The sequence below is a fragment of the Heterocephalus glaber genome, unplaced genomic scaffold (genome assembly GCF_053883595.1).
Source record: "Heterocephalus glaber isolate CG9 unplaced genomic scaffold, H.glaber_assembly_v1.0 deba00001509, whole genome shotgun sequence".
Taxonomy (NCBI): domain Eukaryota; kingdom Metazoa; phylum Chordata; class Mammalia; order Rodentia; family Bathyergidae; genus Heterocephalus; species Heterocephalus glaber.
In genome coordinates this window covers 55206560-55220132 of record NW_028258325.1, presented here as the reverse complement: position 1 = coordinate 55220132, position 13573 = coordinate 55206560, and the positions used below count along the sequence as shown (strand labels likewise).

Below are 13573 nucleotides of genomic sequence, written 5' to 3'. Positions count from 1 at the left end.
TTCATGCATTTGCAGTTCATTATAATAGAATGAAGCTGGTTTCAGACTTTTGGTGCCAAAATATTTCAGGGGAGGGGGTAAAATCAAAGATGAACTTCCACCTCTTTAAACAATTTCATCCCTACTTCTTTGTTCTTTCATCTTTATTGCAAATATCTGAACAAAATACCAAATATCATCAGCTAAAGATTGTGATAAATCTATTGTAATGTCAAACAGGAGCTTAGGTCCTATGTCAAAGCTGGGAAACAGGCTCACCTCGATACTAGGTGTGAAAGCCCAATTATGACTTGGCTATGAGACCCCAAATTAAAAGAGATATCTTTCTTCTAAACTTCGCACTTTTTGTAATGCTTTTTTAAAAAAAGTATACTACAATAGTCCTTCAGATGTATGTCTTTGAAAAGATGAACGAATAAATTGAGGGAAAATATTAAAGCAAAAGAAGGCATACAGAGGTGAAGCACAGAAAGTTAACGTCTTAAATTGTTTTTCTCCTAGTTATTTTCTCTCCATGTGCTACAGCAAGAGAATCAAAATAAGTAAAAATTTTAAAGTCTTGAAAATGTTTGACTCACGCTTATTTTACTGGAATTAACCACATGTGATTGCATATCGTATACTTTCTAAAATGTTAAAACACTCTACGAATGAAATAACTGAAATAAATCATGACCTCCCCGAGTACCTGGCACCGAACAAATCTGAATAACCAAATTCTTTGGGACCTTGAAATTTCAAATCGACCTACTGCCTCCTTATTTAGGTACCCTACAACTGACTTCCGAAGAAAACGTAGAGTGGTCTTCCCACTTCAGCTTCTGGAGTGCGGGAAGCACAGAGAGGTCAGCGCAGGCAGCGAGGCAGGTGTCTAGAAATCGGCCACGCAGTGACACCGGGGCGGCAGCCGCGAGCTAGGGCAGCAGGCCACCTGCCTGGGCCAGGACTCTCCGGGGCTTCGGCGAGGCGGCTCCGCTTTCCTGAGGCCTCCCGGGAGCGTCCTCCGGAGGATGGCGTCCGGGGCGGCGCCGGGAACACTCGCCAGCAGCCCGCAGGTGACTTCCCCTCCCCCTTGAGCACACTGGGGCGCTGGCGCGTACGGAGGGTTCGGAGGGCAAGCTCGGCCAGGCGGGGGCTGGAGGGGGAGAGGGAGGAAGAGGAGGAAAGGGAGCGGGAGGAGGACCGGGTGGGGGAAGAGGCAGGGGAGGGGGAGGAGAGTAAGGGAGAAGAGGAAAGGGGAAGAGGAAAGGGAGGAGGGCCAGGGAAAGGAGAGGGAGGAGAAGGGGAGGGGGAGGAAGAGGGAGGGGGAGGGGAGGGGGAGGGGAGGGGAGGGGAGGGGCGGGGCGGGCGCTGGGCGAGGAGCCAGAGCCGGCGGGGCTGACGCCGAAGCCCAGAGCTGCGGGAACGCGGGGCGGCGCAGCTCCTCCTGGCCACCCGCTCCGCAGCGCCGGGTCCGCGCCCTCCCGCCGCCCGCTCGCCCGGCCCGCAGCGTCTCGCAGCCGACCCTAGCTCATCACTCCACCTCGCGGCTCGGCTCTCCGCTGCTCTCCCGCACCCGGCCGGCCCGCCTCTCCTCCTCTTTGGGCCGCGCGTTTCCTCCGGACCGCCGTGACTCGACTTCCTCCCTTCGCCTGTCTTGGCGCTAAGGACGGAGAGGAGCCTTCCCCTCTCTCCTTGCCATCCCCAGGGACGCTGCAACCTCCGGTTCCCGAAAAGTGCGACGGGGCGAGGACCCGGCGCGGGACGGTCCGGACACCCGCCACCTAGCCGGGCACAGCTGCTCTCCGCACCCAGCTGGAGCTGCACCCGCGCCCCCCAATAGGCGGAGCAAACTTCGGCCACCGCGGACCCCGCGTCCCCTTTGGAGGCGCCGTGTGCCAGGGCGCAGGACCTCGCCAGTTCTCCTTGCCCTTCCGCGAGGCCGGAGCCGCGGACTGAGCCGCGTGGCAGCGCCGAGAGCAGGCGAAGATGCGGGGCTCCGGGCCCCGGGGTGCGGGACACCGGCGGACCCCGACCCGCACCCCCTCGTCGCCGGCCGGCCATTGCTGCGCGCCCCGCCGGGCCTGGCTCTGGACTTGCCTGGTGCTGTGCGCCGCGCTGCGGACGCTCCTTGCCAGCCCGAGCAGCGAAGGTAGGTGCGGGCAGGACGCGGGCCGGCGGGGAGTGCGGGTCGGGGCGCCACTGTCGCTGGCCTTTCCCCCTCTCCGCTGTCTTGGGTGGCTTTTTTTGACATCACCGCGGGCTGCTGGGCAAGGCACCTGGGTTCGGACCCAGGCCGGTTGGGGGCTGGGAAGTTGGCGGCCGGGATGGAGAAGGGTCTGGGACCCTCGTGGGAGGCTGGGTGCGGCCGGAAAGTGACATTTCGGGTTTCTTGGGAGCAGACCCTTGGCTCTTTAGGAGCCCTAATTGGATGCTGGTGATGGGAAGCTTGGCAAAGGTGGCTGGTGCTTTTCATTTGGGGTTGGGGGTCTCTGTTGGGAGCTGTTATTTAGGGCATCACCAGCTGTTATTTTGGACTGGGTGGCAAGAGCATTTATTTCTAGGGGAGGAGGACGGTGAAGAGCAGGAGGCGCCCCCATGGTGGGGTGGGTTGCCCTTTGCTTAAGCTAGGCGCTCGCTGTCAGTGGCGGCCGGCCGGAAGGCGGGTGTAGCTGTTGGAAGTTGCAGACGCAAGCCTGGGTTCGCCGTGAGGAGGATTAAGACCTGCACCAGCGGGTCCTAGGTCCCGGAGTACTCAGCCTTCCTCTCCATCCCCAGTGCTGAGCTCCGGACCTCGAAGGGCACCCCTGCTTCGCTCCGGGGGAATAGGGCTGGGGGCGGAGCGACACCTGTGTGCTCCCCGCTCCCCAGCAGACTCAGCCCTGACGGCGCGACCCAACCCTCTCTGCCCGAGGGCTCAGCTCCGGAGCGCGCTTCTCTCTGAGGCCCGGGACGGCGGCGCAGACCGGTACCGAGCCCCCCCCCCCCCCGAGTTATTACAAGGAAAAGCCCTTTCCCCTGGGCTGGACTGTGGAGCTGGGGTTTGGGACAATGGGTGCCTCGCGGGAGGCACGGAACCTAGAGAAATCCCTCCACCCCTGGGGGGAGGTGGCGGAGCGGGCAGATGCCCCGCCACCGTGGTGCGTCCGGGTGACCTCGCGCTTGGGTCCTGGATGTGTGGGGAAGGCCCTGAGCTGGGACCGGGGAGCTCGCAGGTGGATACTCTCACCCACGAGCGGCCTTCGGGGTATCCTCCCGCGTATTTCAGTAATCTCATCAAACCATGGTGTCTGTCTGTCCATATCTGTCTATAGGTACATACCAGCCTTCCAGGCTTCAGCCGAGTGATTCGAGTTTTCTCTCCCAGATCAAGTTGAAAAAGTGTTTTCTGAAATCGTGGACCTTTTATTAACACCTTATATTAGCTTCATTCAGTTAGAAGCCCAAAGGATTGTGACAAGGTTGGGCTCCCTTTTAACTATCTTATTTCACTGAAAGGGACATGTTGGTAGGACTTGATAGATTTAATCGCAGTATCATCCATCCTTGGTTGTTTCAGTATTAATTTCAAGTCTCCTCTCTGTGATGGGAGGGAGGGGAGTGGAGCTGAAGCAGCCAGGGGTCTTTGGTTGTGGGGCAGACGAGGCGAATTTCAGGGAGTCTGAGGCAGAGGGGAGCAGGGCAGGACCTGCGGGGAGAACAGGCCAAAGACTGTAGAAGGAGACGGGAAATAGCGCCAGTCGTCCAGGGTGTGGAAAGAGCTTGCTTGAGTCCTGTGCAGTTGAGTGTCGCTCGCTCACAGGGGATGTGACCCCCTCAGGCCCAGCTAGAAGAGCAAGCCCCAAAACTTGGGCGCGATGAGATGGAGCTTGCAGGGGGTCTGTCCAAAAATGAGTGCCCTTCGCTACCCAGTGCTCCGAAGAGGCCAGGGATAAAAAACATGCCTGCTGTTTGCTGCACATTTTGTGGCAAAACCGTTACACATACTTTGAAATAAAATGTTATTACTATCTATGGCCTCATCTAATTCACACAATTCCTGCCCAAGTATCCCATATTTCCACGTAGTATTGTCGCAGACATTTATTTTGGTTTTATGAAATTTCCATTCTAGTTCTCCATTCTAGTGCTGTTACAGAGCGGCAAAATATATCAAAATATTCACGATGACAGCCTGTTTATTTCTACTTAGTTAGCAGTTCAGGTTAGAATTTTTCAGTTTGTTTCTGAGAGAACTTTGGAGGGTCAGAGTCAGAAGATTTGATGTGCATCCTAAATTCATTAGTAGCTTGCTCTTATATAATTTGCTTTCGGCAACCTTCAGGGAAGCTTACTGATTTTGCAAGCTCTTGTGTTTGTGCATCTTAAGCATGTGTATAACACATCCTCTGATTATGTGAAAAGAGTATTTAAAGGGGGGAGTAAATGTGAGTTTGTGTTACTAATTGATATTCTAGTCATTATTATAATTTAACTTTGAAAAATATGCAGGAATGAACAGAAGCCAAACCCTTATCTAGAATCTTGGATTGATGAGACATTTATTCATTTAGAATTTTACAGTGTATTTACAGACAAGAGTAAAATGTACCATTTAGCCTATATTCTAACCAATTAACAAGATAATATATATCTCTATTATATAGGCATAAACTACATATGGACTACATAGAGAAGAAACCATTAATTTACAGTATAATGTACAAAACTTTTTCATATAAAATAACACAGAGGCGTATTTAGCAGGAGGCTAGCAGGACAGTATTAGCAAGTGTGTCAAGTAGTGAAATTTTTAATGAATTTAATAAGTAAAGGGGCCTGTCCACGGTTATGAATTTTTGTAGTGGGCCCTGAATTTGTTTAGTAACTGCTACTTTTTGCTGTCTGGAGATATATTTGTAAACAAGCATTATTTGACAAGTGCTTTTCTCAGCAGGGATTCTTGGCCAATTACTGCTGAACAGCTCTGCATTGAAAATGATTCACCCGCAGTGAATCAAGCTTAATTCATTGAAGCTACAGTCAGTAATGTCCCAGTGAAGTGCTTCTGACAGTTGTCAGCAGTTTGTATTTGAAAAGTCCAGTTTCTTGTCTCTGAATGTTTTGTTACACTTTAAAAAAAAAGGAAGAGTTCTGGGAAAAGAAACATGGAGGGGGCCGAACTGCTTGAAAGACAATCATGAAATTGTAAATGTTTTCACTGGAAAGAGTGGGGGGCAGTTTGTTTTAGGGTTTTTCTTGGTGTATAATAGGACCAGATCCATAAAACAGAGTGGAGGACATAATAGATCTGTAAAACTAAAAGGCTTTATTTTGTGGCCTTGTGGTCCTGTTGTAAATCATTTCCTTTTAGATACAATGGCAGGACCCCACAGAAAAAGGACAGTAAAATCATTCCCTCCCCAGGACTCTACTGAACAAGAAAAGAGAGCCATTACCCCCATTTGAATCATAGATTGTTGGAACCAGAAGGGACCCTGAAGTGCTGTGGGTTTTTGCTTATAAACCATGAAGAGGAGGGAGGGGATCCAGGGTCTTGGCATTTTAAGCTCTTTCTTGGATGTCAGGGTGACAGGTAAGAGAATTTCATTTCTTTATGTTAATAGAGAGGAGGGTAAACCAATGGGTTTACCATGGCGATTTCTCCTTGATTGGAAATTTCCCTTTTGTAATTCTACCACTTGTAAAAGCTGTTAGTTTTTTTTTTTAATTGCAATCCACGTAGGGTATAGTTGGTATGAGAAAAGGTTCACTTTTCTATACTTCAAATGCATTACCGTTTTTATACTATTGCTATATACTACAAAATGTGAACATTTAGATTATCTGGTACTCTAAATAAAATACCAAAATGAAATGATACAACTGTGTATACACAAACATTCCGAAACTCTCAATATTTTATTCATTATTGCCAGTGTGGAGAAAATGACTGTGCTTTAGTTATTTACACTTCACTTTTGTAGTTTGACTCCCACATGTGTCTCCTTTGTTTGGAGTGCTTTTTCATGGATTTGGCTGAATGCTTAATTAATTTTCTTTCATTTGAAATTAACTTTTCTGCCTTTGTAAAAATAGAGTATAATGTGCATGGTTATATTAACTAACTATAGCTGTTTTCCCTTTTATTAGTCAGATTTAATGATCTTTTCCTAAAAATGAAAAACACAGTGTATCTTGAAGAAACATCTACTGTAAAAATATCTATAACTTCTTTTTTTTTGGTGCCGGGGATTGAACTCAGCTCCTTATGCTTGCCAGACAAGTGGCGGAACCACTGAGCTAAATCCCTGGCCCTGGATAACTTCTTATACATTATCTTTTCAATTTAAATTAGCAGATATATTATACTCCATGTGTGGATAATTTGAATATAAGTTAGCAGAGGCACTTTATTTGAAAATTGTTATGGCATTTTGACAATCAAAATAGCTTCACAATGACTTTCATAAAGCTTCAGAATTAACTTAACTTTGAATATCAGACTACTTATTAAGCATTAACAAAGAGTGCAATATTAGCCTTTTCATAACAAGTGAATTGTGATTACAAGGCAATATGAAAGCTAAAAATTCCATTAACTACCTTGAAATCCAGAATGATTCTTGCTGTCCGAAAGTCAAGTGAACATATCTCAGTGCAGCACAGTAGCTGCTCCCAGTATGCTCTATGGGTAAATACATATTTTTTTGTTTCATCAAAACTTACACGTTAAATAGGATAGGTAAGATTTCTTTAAAGTAGTTATAGAATAACTGTTGGGTACATGTACACACCTAATGTAGTTAAAAACATATCATATTCTATCCCTTTCTAATGCAACTAAGTACGTATGTTTCTATGGTGTATAAAATGTAGATAAAAAGATGAGTAGTAAAGTCTTTGTAAATATAGATTAAATGGTCATAATTCTAGAAAATGTTTAAGAATAACTTTAAAATAAACAAGAAAATATGCTTATTTAATAAGCTGCATTAGATATAGGAAATTAATAAGGATGATATTTGGATTTATGTATAACAATTTTTAAAGTACTTTAAAGCTTTAAAGTCATCCGGAGAAATTTTAAGGCATTACCTACATTCAGGGCTTTTAGAACACTAGAATATTGAACAGTTATTCACTGTGAAAACCTTGTTTAAATTGTTGCTTTCATTGAAAATGTTTATTTCAAAATATAATTGGTCTGTTTTTCAGTATTTTACTTTAAAGCTCAAAAACCATTTAAAGCATGAGTACTTAGTAGAGTTTCCCTTTATTTTATATTTACTTTTCTCTTTTTAGTTTCAGATTTTCCAAACATTTGCTTATTCAGCATCAGTGACAGATTTAAATGTTTTGAACAAAGCAAAAATGGATTACAGGGCTGGGGCTATAGCTCTGTGATAGAGCACTTGCCTAGCATGCCTGAGGCTCTGGGTTCAATCAGGTTCAATCCTCAGTACTGGCAAAAAATAAAATTACAGAAAAATAACTTGCAGTGCAATAATGTTAAATATAAATTCTGAAGAATAGCTCACTTTTGATAATCCATTTATTAACATATTCAAGGTACCAGTGTAATGAAAAATATTTCACAAAAAAAGTAGACTCATTGATACCATAACTACCTGCAAATGTGAAATAGCTACATGCCAATCAAGTTACAATTGAGAATTCTTGGGTATTAACACTGGATTAAAATTTGCATCTTTAGCACCATGGATTTCATATACAAAGGATTTATTCATTCCAGTTATTTTTTTATCACAAAAAACAGAAGTATGGCTGTAATTTAAAATTCACATTAAAATAATGAAAAATATCAAAATGAATGGTGTAAAACAATTCTGATTAATGAATTTCATGAGAAATAGATTTTTAAAATAGTATGTATTTTGTATGTAAATTCTTTCACTATCATCTCACAAAAGTAAAAAAGAAAAAGTGCTGTGATCTACAAAAGAATTTGAATTGTATCTGGTGAAATGCTGAATAATTTATAGCATTGCCTTTTTTATTAAAAGCTCAAAATTGTGACCTGTTGTTCCTAATGAGATTTCCAAGTGTTAAGAAGTCATAAAATGGGCCGGGATTTAGCTCAGTGGTTCCACCGCTTGCTTTGCAAGCGCAAGGACCAGAATTCAATCCCTGGTACCAAAAAACAAAACAAAACAAAACAAACAAACAAGGAAAGAAGTCATAAAATAAAACCATGATTTAATAGGTGCCCCACTTGAAGTTAAATGAGGACTTTCATTAACTGCCATTTAATGTTCTTTAAATTTTGAAAAGATTTATTTAAATCTTTAGCAATTTAAGGAAACTTCAAGAAGTCAAGCCTACTGTTTAAAAATTGCCTGAAAATCTTGTAAAAACTTGTGTGTAAATTTTGCCTTTGGAGGACCAATTAGTTGTGTTCCATTTAATGAAAACTTAGCAGGTTCTGTTCATAATTAAACTTTCCATAGCTCTTCTTTCCCTATAGGGCCCATGCCTTAAGTCTCCTATCAGCTTATGAGTTATATTATTAATATCATTTAAGTTATTTCTTAAACAATGGAAGAAATTACAACTTTGTTGAATGAAAGCAGTATCTAGGTCATGCTTTCTTTCTTCTGTGTCTCCCAGCGACTCAGTATTCGTGACTTTAATTACTGTGCTTTTATTAAGCACAGTGTAAGAATATGTCTGAGAGGTGGGTGTAAGTGCCCATGGCTGTGTTTTGGGATGTGTGGAAGGGTTGTGGGAAGCCTGAAAGAAAGCAGGGGAGAGATGTTAATGTGCTATCACCATAAATTCAGTATTAATAAAAAATGTGTGGCTTTTAGTTTTATCTAAAGAGAGCACCTCTCTTTCTCTCTTCCTCTGTATCCCTCTCTTTCTTTTTCTGTCTTTAATTTTTTTTTATTGTTACCACAGCCATTTTTTAAAATAAGAAAAAGAAAAGAAACTAAACTTTAGTTCATATTTTTGCAGGTATTTAGAATTTTTTCTTTTATTTGTTTGTAAGATGCACTCTTGCTGAATCATGCCCAACACTTGTGGCATTCGACACCCCACAGTTTAAATAATTGGGATTAAAGTGTCTGTGATAATGCTAATTATGTCTTAGTTGCTGGACTACTGCCCAGGCTATCTTCTCTGTCCATCCAGTTTGTCTTCCATTCTAAATAAACTGGGCCAACAACTCTAAGTAAATATTCTGGTTAAATTTAAAAAAAAAATCAAACAGCCAAAACTCAAGGGTTGAAATATTTTGCATATGCTTTGTGAGAAAATGTTCCTACTTGGAAACATGTTTCAGGCTAAGTATTGGAAGATTTAGAGAAAATACCGTCTGTTCTTTTACTCAAAGATTGGTAGTGTCTTTTTTTCTCATAAAATTCACTCTCACGTTCATCTGTCGCATTTCTTTCTCTGACTCCTTTCCTCCCCAAAGGCAACACTTAGGGCATCAGAGCCCTACATGTCCAGTTCACCTCACTGTTGTGGAGGAGAGAGGAATGAAATGATTTTCTAATTGGTAGGGCTCTGCCTTCATGGAATTAGAGGGCACCAGAAGCCTGACTGTGCCTGACTGGATGCTCTGAATAGTTGCTATCTGTTAACTCTTGGCTGGGTAAGCATCAGGACACACTCTGTTATTATCTACAGGAAGTTCTTTAAGAAAAAAAACAAACAAAAATATCTTACTTTTGCCAATTTAAGGAAAACACGGATCTTATGAACACTTTACCAATGGAGGTGGCCCATGACATCAAGGGCCCTGTAGCTTAATTTTAATGAACTTCACAATAATGGTACCTCTGGTGGGGTAGTTGAGGATGAATGGGAAAACACCATAGACCCAGCTCTGCCATGTCTTATTGTACGATCTTGACCTGTCCACCTTAGGTTGCACATAGTTGAAATGCAGATGTGAAAGCATCCTAAGAATTACTAGGAAAAAAACCATGGACATACGCTGTTTAATAAAATAACCAGAGCTGCATAGGAGCACAACAGATGTTAGTCCCTGCCTTTCCTCCTCTACTACCTATGAGACACTTGAGACACAAGTTCACATCACACATTATCATCTTCCCTGAACTGAATGATTAAAGGGAATCTCTGCTGGGAAAACACTGCAACAGAAGTACTTGCATATGCAGGTTTTCCATAGTCTTCCAAGGTAAAAATCAACTACATGAATGGTCCTAATTTTCTGCTGTTTTCCCTCATTATTAATGTTTAATATTGTGATTTGCTTATGAAATAATGGGAAAATCAGCACAAGGACCATGAGTTATTAATGTTGGAGTTTATCATATTTTCTCCAGGAAGTTGGGCAGGTGCTTTTTATTAGTCACAAAACATATGACATTTTCCAGTATTTTGGATATTTAGCCCTAGTATAGTTATTTTATCAGTATATATATATATATGTATATATATCTTATCAGTATATTATATATGTAATATATTTATATATTATGTATATGAAGAGAGATTAAAATGACTCTCAAAAGATGCTGCTAAAAATGGAAAGATAGAAGACACCAATTGCAAAGAAGTTTCTTGAACATATATCTAACACTGTAACTTGACACCTCTTTTTGTTTGGAGTACACAATGTATTGGTCAGTTCGGTGATATGCTGAGTATAAAATTTGTGTTATGTATCATGCTTGTAATATCTGTGTACATGTTTGGAGCACTTCTGATGGCACCCTCTGTCAGAACTCAGTACAGCTCACTGCATACAATAGTCATAACTCAGATTCATTATTCATTTACTGTGTACCAACCATTGTTCTAGATTCATTAATTTATTTTCCTCTTAATAAGCCTAAGAAGTCAGGATTATTATACCATTATTGTTATCATCAGTCTATTTTACAGATGAGGAAAGGGAACTATGAGATAGTTAACTTGCCAGCTTTCATGTCTGAAAATGGTAAAGTCAGCTTTGAGCAGTCTGACTTCAACCCTGCTCTCCCGACCCCTTTACACGGGGCCATTGTGCTCGAGTCTTGGTCTGTGTAACCTTTTTCATCCACACAGTGTTTTTTCTTCCACAAACAGTGCTAAGTACACTCATGTGGGTGAGGAAGAGACATCTCCTTGCCTCTCATCATAGTTCCCACTTTCTTCTGCTCATTAAGCCCTTGGTCATCTTGCCCAACCCACCCCATGTTGCCAACACCTTTTGGCTTTGTTCAGATCCCTGCTAGCTTAAGACAAGATCTCTTCACACACATTTCCTTTTCTTTCATTGTAAGTCATATATTCTTTACCATTTCAATTTTTCTGTTACTTTAGTATATAAACAATTTAGTTGCCAATCTGTTGCCTAGATTCTAGATCGACTTCTGGGTGCCTGAATTCTCATTAAGAAACTCCTCTAAACATTGTAATATGTTGGTCATCCCTACCCCTTGCTTTAGTAAGTACAGAAGGGAGTTCTAAAGATAAAATTTTGCCCTAACTTGTGACATATCATATTTTTTTAGGCAGAATTGTTTCTCATAAGAAGACAGGGTACAGACAGGTTTTTTGTAAAATGTATTTAACTTTTCCCTATATCTCAAGCCAACCCTGGAGGGTTCTCCTGCTTTAGATACAGGGTTATATTAAATATTTTATACTAACTTTTATATGTAAAAGTACATTATTCCATATGATTCTCGTAAAAGTGCCTGTTGGCTAGAGAAATTCATTATGATAAGTTGGTGGGCTGAGTCAACAAAATTTGATCTGTTGAAAAATCAGAGCTTGAGTAAAAATCTAAGACTTACAGCTGCACAACTGGTGCTGTAGAGTATCATGGAGATGCCAGGAGAGAGGTGAGGGTTTGGGCAGGCTGATTCTAGCACTTGGAGCCATTTGAACCTTGGGCAAGCTAGAAAAGCTCTCTCTGCCTATGTTTTCTTGTCTGTGAAATGGGAATATTATTATAATATCGCTTATGACTATAAAGATTAAGTGAGTTCACATCGTTAAAGTGCTTTGTAAGAGCTATGGTATATAGCTAGTAATATTTAAATGTTAAGTATTGCATGCTCTAAAAAAATTATTGTGGGTCGGCCCCCTGACATTTATCAAGTTCTAATTTTCTGCATTAGTCAGTGAGTACTGTCTAACATTTACTGTAAATGGAAATGTCAGAAGAAAAGCACTTGACTTTAGTTTAATAGCTCAAGCAGCCCTTATTTATTCCCTGAGTAAAGCCCTTCAATGGACCTCCAGTTCCCTCAGGATAAAATCCAAACTCCTTGAGCCTGAGAACAATGGTCTCAGTGCTTCCCTTCTGGCACACCTTCCTGCTTCCTGATCCCTGCAGGAAGTCTCCCATGGTGAGCCACTCTCTGTGCAGTGGCTTCTGAGAGCTAAGACACATTCACCGTCTTGCTTTACCTGATGACTTGATTCTTAAGCTACATCCAGACTGATTTCCACAAGTTTGTGTGCCCAGTTTTATTCCAGATGAAGCCTATCACACTGAGAAGGATTTGTGTTCTTACTTATTTGTATATCTGATCTTTGATTACAATAGAAATCCCTGTAAAAAGAGAAACAGTTTTCTTTTGAACTGACAGTTTATTACCAAAGGAGATGTTATGATTTGCCAAACAAAGCAAGGTAATTCTAGTAAAAGTGACATACATACATTTATATGTCATCCTGAATAGAGATGAAGAAACACATGGCTGTCTGTAGACTCACGCAGAGCCAGTTCCAATACTAGTTCTCCATAAGTATGTTATATTTTGTAAATTTGTTATTAAGTAACTTCAAATGATTTTAAAACCACTACTATTAGCCACAGCTTTCTCACCTTATTACTGTATCACATGATGGAGCTAATATAGCTCTTTTCCTACATCCATAACTAATATAGTTTAGAATCTTTGACTTTATAAAGTCTCTTAAATTAGGCAGTTGCCAACTGAAATTTGTATGATTTACCAAATAATACAAGTTAACACTAAGAAATTTGCCAGTAGACTATTTAGGTTTACAAAAGTATCAGTGAGGAGAAAGACCTACTGGATTAGCAGGCTCTAGAAAGCAATTAGATATTTTGTGGTCAATATCTCTTTGTAATTTAATCAACTACTACTCCTTGCAATTTCTTAATGTAAATTCTCAAAATTCATATAACTTGAGCCTTATCTCCAACATAAAATACATCTTTCTATTTAAGCATGACTTAATTATACCTACAGAGAAACAATTAATATAAAACATCTGTTTCTTAATAATTCAAATTTCTTGGAAGTGGATGGATTTACTGTTTCATTTATTCTAGATTTCCTGGACTAGTTTCACTGTCACATATTTTATGAAGCACTTTAGATTTACAATGTGAAAGGAATTCTTAATATTGCAAGGGAAACAGCAGGAAAAGTGTGTGCCATCCCCTATGTGAATATAATAACATTAAAATGTATATTTATATGGGAGAAAGTTCACTTTTTATGTATAGTTTTGTTGGTTTCTGGTTCGTATGTTTAACTATACCTACAGAAAAAAATAACATTTTCATTTACTGTAGTATAAGAGCAAATATATAAAAATATCATTGGATTAATATTAAGCTCTACTAAATTATAAGAATTCTTTGAATTGA

At 41.3% G+C, this 13573-nt stretch overlaps 1 protein-coding gene across 10 annotated transcripts in view; it reads left to right on the top strand.

The window, feature by feature from the left end:
• The first annotated feature begins 927 nt into the window (after positions 1 to 927).
• The window catches only part of Epha5 (EPH receptor A5), a 360726-nt gene continuing 348080 nt past the window's right edge, over positions 928 to 13573 (top strand). For 6 of the 10 annotated variants that reach the window (XM_087187718.1, XM_021262295.2, XM_021262293.2 and 3 more), the window contains exon 1: positions 1372 to 2131. In XM_087187718.1, coding sequence (XP_087043844.1) covers positions 1969 to 2131 — 163 coding nt within the window. In that variant the 5' untranslated portion in view covers positions 1372 to 1968. Of the gene's footprint in view, positions 1056 to 1371; positions 2132 to 2208; positions 2948 to 13573 lie in introns of those variants that run through there. The other 4 variants (XM_087187717.1, XM_004849660.3, XM_087187714.1 and 1 more) reach the window with 3 other exon arrangements.